This window comes from Dermacentor andersoni, chromosome 5 (assembly GCF_023375885.2).
Source record: "Dermacentor andersoni chromosome 5, qqDerAnde1_hic_scaffold, whole genome shotgun sequence".
NCBI classification, from domain to species: domain Eukaryota; kingdom Metazoa; phylum Arthropoda; class Arachnida; order Ixodida; family Ixodidae; genus Dermacentor; species Dermacentor andersoni.
In genome coordinates this window covers 25,176,935-25,194,821 of record NC_092818.1, presented here as the reverse complement: position 1 = coordinate 25,194,821, position 17,887 = coordinate 25,176,935, and the positions used below count along the sequence as shown (strand labels likewise).

Here is a 17,887-nt window from a genome sequence, read left to right as displayed (position 1 = left end):
CTCTTCGGGACAAGCCCACATTTTTGGTTATATAGATAGATAGGTTGTATGAAAACTGGTCCGTCAATGCCAAGAATGCTATTTGTATTAAAAAGCAGTAGCTATTGTAATTACATCGGGATACATCTTGCGCTATATTATATCTTGCGATACATTTTGCGATCTACGCTCACTCAGTAAAATTAGTAGCGAGCATTATTCCCGGTCCACTAAATTACATATATAACCTTTGCTTTACAACACCCGCCGCGGTGGCTTAGCGCATATATGGTGTTGGGCTGCAAAGCACGAGGTAAGCGGGATGAAATCCCAGCCGCGGTGGCCGCATTTAGATAGGGACGAAATGCAAAGACGCCCGTGTCCCGTGCATTGGGGGCACGGTCAAGAGCCCCTGGGGGTCAAAATTAATGCGGAGTTCCCACTACGGCGTGCCTCATAATAAAATCGCGGTTTTGGCTCCTAAAACCCCAGGATTCAATTCAATTTGCTTTACAACTGATATTTTTCCTGCCCTATTCTCGGAGATCACCAACTATTTTGAAGCTGAGGGATCACTTTTGCAGCTCTAACTCTGTAATAAAAAACGATATCGCAGTTCTGTAAGCGGTATCTGTTGAGACATCTTAAGGCGGGAAAAATCGATATATTATACACTGCTCTGATTTATGGCACTTCTTTGTGGATAGGTATTTTGATAAGACTCCTCCCCCCCCCCCCCCCCCTTCGCATGGCAACAATTTCACGCCAACTGTAAGCTCATATATCGTATCTGTACGTTTTGATGCTCCTACAGATGAATTTTACAGAACTACGATAACTAGTTTTCGGTGCAGAGTTACGAAACTTCCAAAATTTGCTGGAACTTTTATTAGAATTTGAGACTCCGAATGAAAATTTCGTTTCCTGCAGTCGGTAGAATTCGGCCTCGTTCCCTAAATGCATCAACTATAATTTTGTCTATTAAAGGCATATTTGCGTTTTACGTGCATTTGAATAGGGCAATCACAATTCCCTTCCCTTTTGTACGCAGAGGAGCTGCTCCAGAAGAAAGCCGAATCCCGCCGCCAGGAGCGCTTGTCAGAGCAGCGCCAGCTGGAGCTAGCGGTAAGTGCCGCTACACCTATAGTAATATAAGAGACGTTTAGCGTGTCCGCTATTCCGGCAAACCGGAGCGGTTTGGGCGGATTACCGGATGGTCGGCGGCGTAAACGTGAGCGGCCAGATTTGTGTCGCCAGCTGGTGGTGCAAAGCTCAATCACGTAAACACAGAGCCAATTACTATATTCTTCTCAGCTGGGGTGTAAGTTTTCGACAGCGGCGTAATTGTAAACACAATTACGGCACTGCCGAAAATTTGCACCAGCAGCGAAGCAGAATAAAGTAGGTTACTGCAATTTTAGTTCTGTGTTTGTCTGATTGAGCTCTACAACACCAGGCGGCTGCGCCGCTCCGGCCGCTCACGTTTACGCCCCCGATCATCCGGTAATACGCCCAAACCGCCCCGGTTTGCCCGAATAGCGGACAAGCTAAAATTCTCTATTAATGGGAAGCAATTTACCCCTAGTCAAAGCAGTATATGCAGTGTCCCTCGCCTCGCCGTTTTCGTGGGTCAACGAGCAGACAACTACCGCCATCTACAGTCAAGGATGAGAGTAGCTGAAGCTTCGATTGGTAGCTCTGTCTGAGCTCATCGCGCATGTGCGACTGTTCTGCGACCGTCTCCTCTTTTGGCGCGCGGCCTTGATGCGTTGCGTGAAGTGAGCGTCAAGTTTCGTTCTGGCGGCATCGTATTCCGGCGTCGTGTCCTTTTAGTAGCCTAAGCCGGAGCGAGAGACCCGAACGAGCGTCGCGCTGGTTTACCTGGTTCCGTTTCTAATCGGCGATTAAAACCACTACGCAATATGAATGACAAAGCACATATTCTGCCGCTAGGGCCCCATCAGCTCCATGCGCGTCGGCGTCTCTTAATGTAACCATTATCGCCGAGTCTCTAATGCAGATATGTGTATATAATCTACAGTATTGTTTAAGGTTGTTCTTAAAGTTCATGTGTCTCTGATACTCACTAAAACATAAACCCGACAGTATATAAACTGTACTGTAACTGTTCGCTGCAGAACAGTTACATTATTCATAGAACCAAGCAATACGCGCGTCGGTGTGTCGCGCTGCTACGATTCGTGCAATACGTTGATATAAACTTAGTTTGAGTCTGCCGAATTTCTTGCTGTTATTTTGCGAGAGAGATAACGTCACAGAGGCTGCGAGGGTATTTGAAATGCCCCTAACGGGACAAGTGAAAAAAAGAAATGAAACTTTTTAAACTCCTGCTTGCACTCAAGAGGCAGCAGCTGAGGTTGGCGTATTAGTGTTGTGGCTACAAAACCACCTTTTTTTAAATTTACAACGTTGTTTTTATTGTTCATCAAGAATATTCGCTTAAGAGAAAGCTTTAGCTCGGGCGTAACTCCGATGCCGTATGTTCAAATACATGTAAAACACAGAAACGTTTTTCTGAGATAATCACTTGGCCGATTTTAATGAAACTTGTTGCATTTGAGAGAGAATGTTAAGTTCTATAGTGACTGTGGGAAGCGGAATTTTCATCTATGCTGCAATATTTCAAAAGGAACTTTGAAAAATTTGTGAGTTTGAAAAAGATGGAAGCGCGAAGTTTACGAATTCGTAGCTCTGTATTAAGAACAGATATCGCAGTTTCACGAACAGCATCCGTTAGAACATCCAAAGCGGACAAATTTGATTTATCAATTTACATCTTACGTGAATTTGTTACATTGTTTGCAAGGGTTTTGCAAAAGTCCTACCCACATATTAGTGGTCTATTTCAGAGCCATTTATAATGCATAAATTTTGTCGCCTTATATGAACTATTAGGTACAATATATAAAATTGTTATATAGTTTTTCATTGCTGAGCTACAGAGTTGTAAACGTAGTTCCGATTTCTGAAAATTTGAGAATTTCAACTATATTTATGAATCTATTGACGGATTAGATACGACATTTGCTATGAACAGTCAATAGATTTTAATTTTTCTTTTCAATGCAACAAATCCCATCAAATTTTGTGCAAGGGTTGCCGAGAAAAATGATTTCTCTTTTCCCATGTATTTAGATATGAGACCCCGAGCTAAAGCAGCCTCTTAAAGGGACACTCAAGTCAACGATTAAGTAAAGCTGAAGTAATAGATTAGTGCTCGAGAATCTATAAGGCGTCAATATTATGGCGAACAGAGCCTTAGTAATCGAGGAATTGAGGTGAATGTAGTACACGATTAGTCTTTCCCAGTGACATTCAAGTACTTGCCCGATGACGAAGGCCCTCTTCATTTAAATTATGTCTGTAGTTCTCGACCACTCTTTATAAAAACATTATTGTATTGCATTATAAAACGAAAGAAAATGCTACATGTCCAGTTCTATTTCATTTTAAGAAAAAGAATTCATTGATATTGACACGTGTACTTATATTTGTCGGGCAACCACGTTTCGCCGCCTAACAAATGTTATCGCACAGCGCGGGACGCGTCTGCATGTATCCGAAGTTTCTGGAAAGTTATCGATGCTTCTATCCGCTGTCTGTTGTCGCCGAACCTTGTATTATCTGATTTCATCGCGTGACTCGAATGTTGTAGAACTTTGTGGAAGGCATGCGGGTCCCAACGATTAGTCTGGAACATTCGACGACTGTTGTATAAAAGCCGACGCGCTTGACCCGCTGATCAGATTTTCGACGATCGCCGACCGTGTTCGCCGCTATCGTTGTGCTATAAGTGTAGCCTGTTTTTGTGGGCACAGGTTCGCCCAATAATAGTTAGTTTTGTTCTTCACAGTATTGCTACTGTGTTCTTGAACGTCACCACCACGTGACATCTGGTGGAGGGGCTTTTCGTTCATGTACCGGACGCCCCCGACAAGCCGTGATCCAAGCCCGGACCGCAAAGAGAACACTAACGTAGTCCCGGAGCATCGAGCAAGCCGCCGTCTTCAACAGCTGCCCCCGGAGCACGGACTTCTACCTGAGAAGACCAAGAAGATTGCGGACAAGGCAACCCCAATGGCAGCCCCAGCGTCCGCCATCGTGCTGCAGCAGCCCAGGGAACCTCCGACGTTCCGCGGATCAACATTTGAGGACCCGGAAACCTGGCTCGAGACGTATGAGAGGGTCGCTACGTTTAACAGTTGGGACAGCGACGACAAGCTGCGGCATGTCTATTTCGCACTGGAAGACGCCGCCAGGACCTGGTTCGAGAACCGAGAAGCCACCTTAACAACGTGGGACCTGTTCCGAAGCGGCTTCTTGCAAACGTTTACAAGCGTCGTGCGGAAAGAGCGAGCCCAAGCACTACTAGAAACCAGAGTGCAGCTGCCAAACGAGACGATCGTCATCTTCACGGAAGAGATGGCCCGTCTTTTCCGGCACGCCGACCCGGAAATGTCAGAAGAGAAAAAAGTTCGCTTCCTGATGCGGGGCGTCAAGCAAGAACTTTTCGCAGGACTTATTCGTAACCCGCCGAAGGCCGTAGCTGAGTTTTCGGCAAAGGCATCGACGATCGAGAAAACTCTGGAGATGCGCACCCGGCAATATAACCGCCAGGGGCTCACGCCGCAGTACGCCATCCAAGGACTGGATTCCGGCGACCTTCAGGAGACCATCAGGGCCATTGTGCGCGAAGAACTGCGCAAGGTCCTGCCTTCGTCGCAGCCCCAAGTGGCTTCGATCGCCGACATCGTCAAAGAAGAGGTGTACCGATCGCTTGAAGTTCCCGAGCTGCAACCACAATTACCGCAGCCCCAGCCAGAAGCGATGACATACGCCGCCGTCGCACGCCGTCAAGGTCCCCCTCCGCGACCACGCCAGGGCCCTGCAACGACGCAATTCCGTCGTCCGCCGCCGCCGCCGCCGCCGCCAGCGCGCCCACCCGTCGCCCAGCGTACCTACGCGAGGAAGACGGACATTTGGCGAGCCCCCGACCACCGCCCGCTCTGCTATCACTGCGGAGAAGCCGGCCATGTGTATCGCCGATGCCCCTACCGGGAGATGGGACTGCGAGGCTTCGCCGTCAACGCACAGCGTCCGAGGGAAGGTCAACGCCCTCGTGACATCGCCGACTACCTCGCCGCTACTAAGTGGAGCCCTCGACGACCGTCGCGTTCGCCCTCACCAGGCCGCTACCTCTCGCCGCAGCGCCGACCATACACTGGCCCAGCCCGAGGCCGGTCCGTCAGCCCATATCCGGAAAACTAAAAGCAGCAACCGATGGAGGTGCGGTTGCTGTTCGTCGAACTGACGAAGATCCTCCGCCGCCGACGAAGACGACGAAGAAACCATCTCGACGACCTAATGACGACACGCCGCCGTCCCGACGAAGTTAGGAAGCCAAGACTACACCGACAAAAGACGACTTGACGACGCGACGTTCCAGCTTCAGTTCAACACGACGCAGCCGTGATCCGACGCCGAGACCTAACTGCAACGCAAGACAAAGAACCACCGACCTCGACGTGCTTCTCGACGGCCACGCAGTCACCGCCTTAGTAGACACAGGAGCCGATTACTCCGTCATGAGTGGACCCATCGCCGCCCAGTTGAGGAAAGTTAAGACTGCATGGGAAGGCCCTCAAATTCGGACCGCTGGAGGACACCTGATTACGCCGACTGGAATCTGCACGGCAAGAATTACCGTTCATGACCGGACTTACCCTGCCACCTTCGTTGTCCTCCAACAGTGTTCACGAGACGTCATTCTCGGCATGGACTTCCTGAATCAACATGGCGCAGTCATCGACCTGAAGTGGAAATCGATAACGCTGTCACAAGATCAAGCGATTCCGCCGGAGAGCTGTCGTAGTCACCACGCCTTGAGTGTGCTCGAAGATCATGTGAGCATCCCGCCGCGCGCCAGCATTATTTCCGTCGGCACTGAAACACCCGCTGACGTAGAAGGCGTCATCGAGGGCGACCAACATCTACTGCTCGACCGTGAAATTTGCGTCGCAAGAGGGATCGCTCGACTCCACGGAGGGCAAGTGGAAGTTATGCTAACCAACTTCAGCCAAGAGTTCAAGCACATCAACAAGGGCACGACAATCGCATACATCGAGGAAATCGTGGAAACCAGCAATGCCTTTGTCCTCTCGGATTCAGCCGCATCTACCCCGATGAGCATTGTCCCCGAACCAGACTTCGACGTGAATCCAAGTCTTCCTATGAGTAAGCAGCAACAGATCAGAAGTCTTCTCCGACGATACAAAGACTGCTTTTCGACGTCATCGAGGATTCGACAAACACCAGTTGCAAAGCATCGCATAATAACCGAAGAGAGCGCTCGACCACTCCGCCAGAGCCCTTACCGAGTTTCGACGCGAGAACGTGAAGCTATTAGGCAACAAGTCGACGAAATGCTGCGCGACGACATCATCCAGCCGTCGAAAAGCCCGTGGGCCTCTCCTGTAGTCCTGGGAAAGAAAAAGGACGGAACCCTACGCTTCTGCGTCGATTATCGTCGACTGAACAAGATCACGAAGAAGGATGTGTACCCCCTTCCACGGATAGACGACGCATTGGATCGGCTCTGCAACGCTAAATACTTCTCGTCGATGGACCTCAAGTCTGGCTACTGGCAAATAGAAGTCGACGAGAGAGATCGCGAAAAGACTGCCTTCATCACGCCAGACGGCCTCTACGAAATCAAGGTCATGCCATTCGGACTGTGCTCGGCGCCTGCAACGTTTCAGCGCGTCATGGACACGGTGTTAGCCGGACTGAAGTGGCAGACGTGCCTTGTTTACCTGGATGACGTCGTTGTCTTCGCCGGAAATTTCGACGATCACCTTAGGCGGCTTGCGACAGTGTTAGAAGCCATCAAGTCATCAGGGCTCACTCTGAAGCCGGAAAAGTGCCGCTTCGCTTACGATGAGCTTTTGTTCCTAGGCCACGTGATCAGCAAATCAGGAGTACGCCCCGACCCACAGAATACAGCTGCCATCGGAAAGTTCCCGCAGCCAACCGACAAGAAGGCACTGCGCAGATTCCTTGGCATGTGTGCCTACTATAGGCGCTTTGTCAAGGACTTCTCACGCATCGCGGAGCCGCTAACACATCTAACCAAATGTGATGTCGCGTTCAAGTGAGAAACGCCGCAGGCCAAGGCATTTCAAGAACTCAAACGACGCATGCAGTCGCCGCCGGTACTTGCACACTTCGACGAGGACGCCGATACCGAAATTCACGCTGACGCCAGTAGCCTAGGCTTCGGTGCCGTCCTAGTCCAGAGGAAAGAAGGACTTGAAAGGGTGATATCGTATGCTCGCCGGTCGCTGTCAAAAGCGGAAAGCAACTATTCTACGACTGAAAAGGAATGCCTCGCCATCATTTGGGCTATAGCTAAATTCCGCCCTTACCTCTATGGCAGGCCATTCAAAGTCGTCAGTGACCATCACGCATTGTGTTGGCTAGCTAACTTAAAGGACCCTTCAGGACGGCTGGCGCGGTGGAGCCTCAGACTACAAGAATATGACGTCACGGTAATATACAAGTCCGGAAGAAAACACTCCGACGCCGACTGCTTATCGCGCGCCCCCATCGATCCCCCGCCGCAAGACGACGAGGACGACGACGCCTTCCTTGGGATAATAAGCCCGGAAGACTTCACTAAACAGCAACCAGCAGACCCGGAGCTAAAAGGCCTCGTCGAGTATTTGGAAGGGAACACTGACGTTGTCCCTAGGGCATTTAAGCGCGGGTTATCGTCGTTCACGCTACAAAACAACCTGCTCGTGAAGAAGAACTTCTCACCAGTCTGCGCCAGCTACCTTCTTGTTGTACCGTCAGCGCTGCGTCCAGAAATACTGCACGCCCTACACGACGATCCAACCGCTGGGCACCTCGGATTCTCCCGGACGCTGTCGAGAATACAGGAAAGGTATTACTGGCCGCGTCTGACCGCCGAAGTCGCCCGTTACGTCAAGACATGCCGAGACTGTCAACGACGCAAGACACCACCGACAAGGCCAGCAGGATTACTACAGCCGATCGAACCTCCTCGCCGACCATTCCAGCAGATTGGGATGGATTTGTTGGGGCCGTTTCCGATATCAACATCCGGGAATAAGTGGATCGTCGTGGCGACGGACTATCTCACCCGCTTTGCTGAAACTAAAGCTCTACCAAAAGGCAGCGCAGCCGAAGTGGCGAAATTTTTCGTCGAGAACATCCTTCTGCGACATGGTGCCCCAGAAGCCCTCATCACCGACAGAGGAACGGCTTTTACAGCAGAGCTCACCCAAGCCATTCTGCAGTACAGCCAGACAAGCCACAGGAAGACAACTGCCTACCATCCGCAGACGAATGGTCTCACGGAGCGCCTGAACAAGACCCTCGCCGACATGCTAGCAATGTACGTCGACGTCGAACACAAGACGTGGGACGCGGTCCTGCCGTACGTAACCTTTGCGTACAACACGGCGGTGCAAGAAACAACGCAGATCACGCCGTTTAAGCTGGTTTACGGCAGGAACCCGACGACGACGTTTGACGCCATGCTGCCGCACGTAACTGACGAAGAGAATGTTGACGCCGCTAGCTACCTCCAGCGCGCCGAAGAAGGCCGACAGCTCGCCCGCCTGCGAATCAAGAGCCAGCAGAGGACCGACAGCCGACACTACAACCTCCGACGACGCTTCGTCGAGTACCAGCCCGGTGACCGTGTTTGGGTTTGGACCCCTATACGTCGACGAGGACTGAGCGAGAAGCTTTTGCGTCGCTATTTCGGACCGTACAAGATCATCCGACGTATTGGCGCACTGGACTATGAGGTCGTGCCAGACGGAATTTCGCATTCACAGCGGCGCCGCACACGATCTGAAGTGGTCCACGTGGTGCGTCTGAAACCCTTTTACGGACGCTGACGAACTTCCTTATTTTTGTTTTCTTTGCTACGGGTGTTTTTCTTTATTGCTTTCATTTGTATGCAGCATCGGGTCGATGCTTTTTTTTTAAGAGGGGGGTATTGACACGTGTACTTATATTTGTCGGGCAACCACGTTTCGCCGCCTAACAAATGTTATCGCACAGCGCGGGACGCGTCTGCATGTATCCGAAGTTTCTGGAAAGTTATCGATGCTTCTATCCGCTGTCTGTTGTCGCCGAACCTTGTATTATCTGATTTCATCGCGTGACTCGAATGTTGTAGAACTTTGTGGAAGGCATGCGGGTCCCAACGATTAGTCTGGAACATTCGACGACTGTTGTATAAAAGCCGACGCGCTTGACCCGCTGATCAGATTTTCGACGATCGCCGACCGTGTTCGCCGCTATCGTTGTGCTATAAGTGTAGCCTGTTTTTGTCGGCACAGGTTCGCCCAATAAAAGTTAGTTTTGTTCTTCACAGTATTGCTACTGTGTTCTTGAACGTCACCACCACGTGACAATATTACCCTTGACAACGACGCGGGCGGTCGAAGCCTTTCGTTTTCGCTCCGCTGCCCGCGCTTTCGCGTTTCAGTAGTTTCGTTATCGCGTAATGCTGCGCTGATTTTGATGGCCCGCGAAACTCGCACAAACTGCAAGTGGCAGAGCATTCCACTTCCACGTGATGTCGCGGGATGCCCGAACGGTCCACGCCACCTGACGAAAAGCAGCTGCAGTGGCGAATCCGTCGCTCTGCTACATAGTGCACTGCAGCTCTGCCTTGGCTCGGTTTCTCCATGGCCGCGCGTTTGCGTTTTTGGCAAAAGGCCGTACCGCCGTCTGTCGCGCGCGGTTTTACTCGCCGACGGCAGCAAAGGTCGATGATGCCGTATGCAACGTCACCAATATCCGGCTTGAACGCGGAAGATTTCAATTGCGGTAAAGGTATTCAGACCCTTCCGATGCAATTTTCTCGTAAACTAAGTATTTTCTTGGCGCAAAACAATTGGTGTTGAGAGATTTCTGGAGTGTTACTTAAGCAGTCAACGTCGATTTAGTATTTGCCTTTAGTGTCCCCTTAAGGTTGCGCATCACGTGTGTTCATAGCCACGACCGTACAAGACGCTACTAAACCAACACGTTGGGTGTGTACGTTTGCTTTGATAGTCAGTCTTTGAGGTACGTACAGAGTTTATAATTACAAGTACATGGTGGACAATATATAAGTGCCAAGAAAACAAAGTGTCGTAGAAAAGCCTGTTGAAAGTTTTGCCAACGTTTGCAGTCAGTCAGTCAGTCGGTCGTTCGGGTCGGCACGGGTCGGGTAGGTCGGCCGGTCTGTCTGTCTGTCTGTCTGTCTGTCTGTCTGTCTGTCTGTCTGTGCGCGCCCGCGTGAGTGAGAGAAAAAAGTGAGAGAGACAATTAATGTTACTGAAATGTTTGCAGTCTTGAAGTTCGAAGAAATGCTCAAAAAATTATTCTAATCTTGCAGCTGATGCCCATGTTATGGCGGGAGCTGTTTCTGCGCAAAGCTCGCAAACGGGTGGAGTACTAACGCGCTAGCATAGTGGCCAGGCATAGCGATGCGGAATCGGAGGTCGCGAGTTCGGTCCTGGCTGCGGCAGCCGCATTTATACGGCCTCGAAATGAAAAAAAAAAACGCGCTCCTGTGCCTAGATTTAGGTACACGTTAAAGTACCGCACGTGGTCAAAATTAATCCGGAGTCCCCCACTACGGCTTGCCGTATAATCAGATCGCGGTCTTGGCACATAAAGCCGAACTATTCGTTTAGGCTAAAGCATTTCGCAGGAAGCTTCAGATACTGCAATAAATAGTGCAATAAATAATTATTCTTCCGTCAGGCGCGAAGAAAAGAAATGCACATAGTGAAGCTCGAGTAAAAATCCTGCTGGGCACAAGCCGCTGATTCGACCATGATTTAGGGCAACAGCTCACAGCGTGTGTCACGCCGACATGACGACATTCTTGTGGCATGCTTTTGTTCCATACATCCAAAATCCGTCGTCTCCAAAAAGTCTCTGTGTGATCGCCTTTCGCGATAACGCTTTGATTTGCGTAGCCCACGTGTGAGAGCTAAAATTAAAGCGCGAAGCGCCATGGGGTTTTCCTTGTCCTGTTACAAAATTGGAAGCAGCGTCGGGGACCCATGTTTTCGTGGTTCGCGCAGTCATGGCAACGTTTCAGAAACGGAGCTTGTCTGGGTACTAACGTGCGGTGCGCCATGCAGGAAGTAGATGTCGCGCATCGATAAGTATTGACGGATGGCGTAGGCTCGCCCTTGCGAATCGATAAGGTCGCGCCATGTGTCCGTTTTGGCTTTGACAAGGCGGCTGGCGGGTGAAACTGCTCTGCCTGCCTCCACTCCCCTCCATTCCCGCATTTTGTCTTTAGCGCACTGCTCTTTCTGCACTTCCCTTTACTGAAAGTGGTCGGGGACAAGTTGATCTGTTTCAAGAAACCCAGCGCCATCGTCACATCCTGTCGTTCGATAAAAGAGCATTTCGTTGTAGAGAAAGGAACTACAGAGATCTGTGGCCTTTTCCGATCTCTGACGGGATCCGTCACGAAAAAAGGTTGACAGGTATTTAAATATCCTTACGGGATTTGAATGCGAAAGCACCATGGCTTCTCAATTTGATTTATCAAGTCCGTGATACGGGACGTAGTCATACATTGCGACGTGTCCTTCAGAACTCTGCCTTAATCCACCTTGCTCTAATTTGCACTAACCTTTACAACTTGTTCAAACTTTATGTATTGATACTGATGGCATACAAGATGCTGATGACGTCACTGATTAAGATTATTTTTGTTGCTACTCTTTGCGCAAAACGTCTGCTTTTCTGTCTCATGGAACATATAATACTTCCGCACTAAAAATAGTGAAGTACACTTTTCAGAATGACGAAGAATTTGAAAGGACTCAACAATCAATCATAATTGTATCAATCATTAGTAGGGGACGAGACTACTTTCTTTCTGGCGTCTTTTTTATTTCTTTATTTTTTGGCAAGAGCCCTTTGACACACGGCCACTAGGGACGTCGCGAATGCTTTGCTAACGCCCTACCGTTGATGGCGTTCATCGTGGTGGTGGGCCTCGCCTACAGACTTCGCTTTTATAATTCGCAGCCATATTGGCCTATAAAAACTGGAACTGTTAGGATAATTTTATACCAAATCTCTGTTAAAAAAGATTTGATAAAAAATGTAATATAGTCAGAATGGGCTTTGTGCGGCAAACGTTAGTGCATTTATTTGGGAGACCAAAATAGGAATTATTGAAGCAGACTAGGAGGAAGTTGTAAGTATGAACAAGTAGTAGTTATGAGGAAAGTGCCATTCTCGTTTAAATGCCTTATCCAAACCATGGTCTTTCAATGCTTTTCTTCTCGTCATGAAACTGCCGTTTACGCAATGGGAGCGTTTCATGTAGCGTCTGCTGGAAACTCACCGCGGCGCTGGCAGAGATAAAAGGCATGCATCCATGGAAGAAGGAAAGAAAAAATGGCTGTGGCTTAGCTAAGGTTAAGCCCAGGATGCGAAGCATACTAGCCTTTATTTTAGTTGTTGAACCACTGTTTAGCCTGGTGAACTGCTGTTGCTTGGCTATAGACGAAGAAACAACTCATGCGTTACTCTGCTTCGCCTTCAAGAGTGGAACGCGACAGCGTTCCCGTCGACCCGCCAAGGGGTGTAAGACAATGGGCTACGGCGCAGCGACTACGCGCCCCGCATTGGACGCGGTGAGCATCGAGCAACGCAGCGTTCGGCGCGGCAACGAAATGTGCGCCTGAGCAAGCGACACACGCCTGAGCCTTAGAAACAGCTCGTTTCTAAGGCAACACCGCATTCACTAGAGGCGCTTTTGTACCGCTTTGAGGCATCGTACTCGTGGCTCAGTGGTAGCGTCTCCGTCTTACACTCCGGAGACCCTGGTTCGATTCCCACCCAGCCCATCTTGCAAGAGTTAAGCCAAAGCCACCTAGAAACAAGCGCAGCTGCTTGTATACCGCCGCGACGCCGCGAGCGACGGCGCGAGTTGGAGCCGCGTTTCTCCTCTGTCGTGACGTCACGGTGTCACGTGGTCAGCCTTGAAGGCGACGCCGCGAGCGACGGCGCGAGTTGGAGCGCCGTTTCTCCTCTGTCGTGACGTCACGGTGTCACGTGGTATGGCATGGGGTCATTGAAGGCGACACCGCCGCGCCTGAGGAGCTGGGTTGAGCTCTAGTAATATGCTTCGCATAAAAAAACTGAGGAGCGGCCACGGAGCGGCAGGCCCGGTTACTTGCAACACCTCCAGATGGCGCTCCTCCACCGCATACTAGTCTTCCTGTATATGCTCCCGCATGGAGCAGAGTTGCGCATTGGTCCGGTTTGTGATCCAGCTCTGCAGTGGAGCCACTCCTCGCGCGCGCAGGAGGCAAATGCCGCGTGGTGTTCCACTTGCTTCTTTTTTGTCTGGCTGGTCACAAGCTACATGCGGTAACTGCACGCAAGCGCTGAGCAAGATGATACTTTTTAATGCAGGCCGAGCTCGAACGATTGGCGTAGCCGGAGAGGTGCCAACCCCCCAAAATTTTTAGTTTGTGTGTACATATATACACGCTCATATACAGACACACGCACGAATGTACATATAAAGAATAGGACGCCCCCCCCCCCCCCCCCTCCGATCCCTCAAAATAAAATCCTGACTACGCCCGTGGCTCGAACCGCTCAAAAGTTCGCGTGCAAACGCGCATCACCGTGCAACAAAAAACGGTGCAATGTTTTTCAGCATGCATATGAAGTTCTCTCGCGGAGGCGGCAGGCAAGAAACGTTTTAAAGGGTGTTTAAAGAAAACTTCACAGATATGTGGTAGACAATTATGTGAGCACATTTTGGCTGCCGAAACGAGACGAATAATGAATGTCGCCAACAGAACTATCGTGCCTGCAATTATGTCAGTGACTATTGACCGTCATTCGTCACTAAACGTCGTTCACAGCAGCTGCACGTTTTCGATATATGCGGTGCAGACACGTAAATTTAAACGCATTTCAAATGTTCACATGCGCACATCTTATGCAAAGCTTACTTTTACGTTTCATACCGCAAACTTAACAGCTGCTTCGTAGCAGCAAATATGCAAGTGGAAAAAGATTCAAGATGCACGAACTTCTAGTTCAAGTTTTTTTCGTACAAGGGAATGGATGAGCAATGGCTAGTGGCAGCAGGGGATGAGTGCTGGTTCTTGGAGCCTTGGGGGGGCAGAATCCAAAGCCACTGGAAAAGCAACAAGTTATTAAGAGTAACAACAGGTTATTTTTATTGAACTAAATCACATAAGATGAGAAACTGGCAAAGTAATGATTCACACATTGCAGACTATAACATGACAGCACATATTTCTTTATCTCTTCATACTTCTCAAGTTAATTTACTATAACACAGCGCTTATTAAACGTACAAAAATAATTTCACATTCCTCACGTCGACTACGGCTTTTCGAAGTAACATATTGCGGGTGGTAAATGCTGAACCTGTCGCAGCTGTCTCATAAGCGCGAGCACACGGTGTTTTCGTTTACTATAAAACAATGAACACCAGCACATCAATCGACTTTACATGAAAAATCAGAACGCCGACGAAAAAATAATTTTAAAACTGAGCAGGAAAAGCCAGGGTGCAGCGGGTAAATTGTACCTGCTAGTATTTACTCTGTTCTGAACACACTTTTCTGGAGCCGCATCGTACAAGCAACAAAGCGAATTGAACGAGTTGGTAAGTTAACATTCTTGGCGTATATGAGCAGCGTGACAGAGACGTGTCGTCCTTTCTTTGTACCGCGTCTGTGTCGCGCTGCACATATTCACAAAAAATTAGACAAGTGAACACCCTCTTATGCCAGGCGCACGCATTTCAGCGTGTACAGGAGTGTTACTCGAGATAAATACCGCTTTAGTGTAAACAAGCCGAACCCACCTCTGTAAACAAGGCGAACGGACCTCGCATATCCTGGTCCCTTCCGGAGCCGGTCGGTATCGTCCGTTCGCATGGCACCGCGTAAAAAGCTTTGCCACCTTCCGTGCGATAGGCGCAGTTTGGTGCGCTGCAACCCGTCGTACTGGAATACAAGTGTCAAAATGACCTGCTTCGTAGTACTTAACCAAAATCATTACCTTAGTATCCTCGAATACCATACCTGCAGCCCGGAGCCGATCCTTGCTACGCACGCTCGACGGTCCGCTGATAGCAATTTCGCTGGCACTGACAGAAACGAGTCGGCGCCGTTTCCGTAAATTTGGCTTCGGAGCGCGCAAGTTGATCATTTGACGTCATTTTGCACCACGTGATCGCGCTCGGCGAATAGCGGTGCGAGCGGCGCCGGAAAAGTTATGCGCAACTCTGCTCCCTGCGGGAGCATATACAGGAACACTACCGCATACGGTCTCGTTGGGAACTAATCAGGACTCTATGGGAACCAAAGGTCAGTGGGACGCCTCGCATTGGGCGCTCACGGGAAGACTACAAATGAAGCTGTGCAGGGTGATATGGTCCGGACTAGTTTTGTAGTGAGGGAAGCTCGCAGTAAAATTGAGTATGAAGAACGACTGAGGAATATGCAAGAAAGTAAATGGGCTGGGACAGTGCGGAGGTATCTGTACAGGAAAAACATTGATTCACAGTGGAAGAAGAGAACTAGGAAGCTTACCAGCAAGTATGCGGTCTGTAGGGCGGGCAGCATAGCAACAAAGAACGTCAAGCGGAAAGTAAGAGAGGCTGAAATAATCTCATGGGTGGCGGCAATGGAAAAGAAACCTGCCATGAGTAACTTCTTAAGAGCAAAAAAAGAAATCAGGACAAACAATTTGATAACTCAAAGGCAAGCTCATTACTTTTCAAAGCGAGATCGGGATGCCTTAGAACACGCACCTATTAAGCGAGATATAAGAAGGAAGAAGAAGCATGTGCTTGGCTGCGGTAAAGCTAGTGAAATTTTGGAGCATGTTTTATTAGAATGTGAAGACGTCTACCCAGGGGTCAATTTAGGCACGACTGGCCACCTTGAAGCCCTTGGGTTCAGCGAGAGCAGTGGAAAAGTAAACATGTCCGCAATAGGGATTAGTAAGAGGCGGTTGAGTGCAGCGGTGGCGTTGTGGTAGAATATGCGCCTCGCGTGCAAGAGGACCGTGGTTCGAATCCCGGTGCCGCGCAATTTTCCACCGGATTAAAAAAAATCCGCGTGTTGATAGAATTGCATAAACAGGCCTGAAGTGCGGCCTGATCCCGGTGACCAGAACCGGTAACGCACTCCCTGGATTGTCCACCCTGGCGCAGTACTTGGCCAGAACCTCCCATATGAATACAACAATCAAACCCCGGCCCTCAGTCCCCAGCAGCTGTGAAGCAACTGACCACGGCGGCGGTCAGACTTGCGACGCATCAGAGGGTGCTAAGAATCCCTGCCTCCGGACAGGCCGCCATTGGAATATGAACTTGGCAACGTTTAACGCTAGAACGTTATCTAGTGACGCGAGTCTAGCACTGCTATTGGAGGAAATAGACGGCAGTAAATGGGATATAATAGGGCTCAGTGAAGTTAGAAGGACAAAAGAAGCATATACAGTACTTAAAAAGCGGGCACGTCCTGTGCTACCGGGGCTTAGCGGAGAAACGAGAACTAGGAGTCGGATTCCTGATTAATAAGAATATAGCTGGTAACATAAAGGACCTCTGTATACAGCATTAACGAGAGGGTGGCAGGTCTCGTTGTGAAACTTAATAAGAGTACAAATTAAAGGTCATACAATTCTGCACCCCTACATCTAGTCATGATGACCAGGAAGTCGAAAGCTTCTATGAAGACGTGGAATTGGCGATGGTTAAAGTCAATACAATATGCACTATACTGATGGGTGACTTAAATGCCAAGGTAGGCAACAAGCAGGCTGGAAACAATTCAAAGGGGGAATACGGCATAGGCACTAGGAATAGCAGGGGAGAGCTATTAGTAGACTTTGCAGAACAGAATAATATGCGGATAATGAATACCTTCTTCCGCAAGCGGGATAGCCGAAAGTGGACGTGGAGGAGCCCGAATGGCGAGACTAGAAATGAAATAGACTTTATACTCGGCGCTAACCCTGGCATTATACAAGATGTGCACGTGGTCGGCCAGCTGCACTGCAGTGACCATAGGATGGTAAGAACTCGAATTAGCCTAGACCTGAGGAGCGAACGGAAGAAACTTGTACATAAGAAGCCGATCAATGAGTTAGCGGTAAGAGGGAAATTAGAAGAATTCCAGATCAAGCTACAGAACAGGTATTCGGCTTTAACTCAGCAGGAGGACCTTAGTGTTGAAGCAATGAATGACATTCTTGTGGGCACCATTAAGGAGTGTGCAATAGAAGTCGGTGGTAACTCCGTTAGACAGGATACCAGTAAGCTATCGCAGGAGACGAAAGATCTGATCAAGAAACGCCAATGTATGAAAGCCTCTAACCCTACGGCTAGAATAGAACTGGCCGAACTTTCGAAGTTAATCAACAAGCATAAGACAGCTGACATAAGGAAGTATAATATGGATAGAATTGAACATGCTCTCAGGAATGGAGGAAGCTTAAAAGCAGTGAAGAAGAAACTAGGAATTGGCAAGAATCAGATGTATGCGTTAAGAGACAAATCCGGTAATATCATTACTAATATCGATAAGATAGTTCAAGTGGCTGAGGAGTTCTATAGAGATTTATACAGTACCAGTGGCACCCACGACGATAATGGAAGAGAGAATAGTCTAGAGGAATTTGAAATCCCACAAGTAACGCCGGAAGAAGTAAAGAAAGCCTTGGGAGCTATGCAAAGGGGAAGGCAGCTGGGGAGGATCAGGTAACAGCAGATTTGTTGAAGGATGGTGGGCAGATTGTTCTAGAATAAAGTGGAGGACGC

General features: G+C 49.2%; 1 protein-coding gene across 5 annotated transcripts in view; it reads left to right on the top strand.

The window, feature by feature from the left end:
- Positions 1-17,887, top strand: part of LOC126529972 (uncharacterized) — a 142,076-nt gene that overhangs the window by 75,167 nt on the left and 49,022 nt on the right. For all 5 annotated transcript variants that reach the window (XM_055070152.2, XM_072288155.1, XM_072288157.1 and 2 more), the window contains one exon: positions 1,031-1,104. In XM_055070152.2, the coding sequence (XP_054926127.1) occupies positions 1,031-1,104 (74 nt within the window). The remainder of the gene's footprint in view (positions 1-1,030; positions 1,105-17,887) is intronic.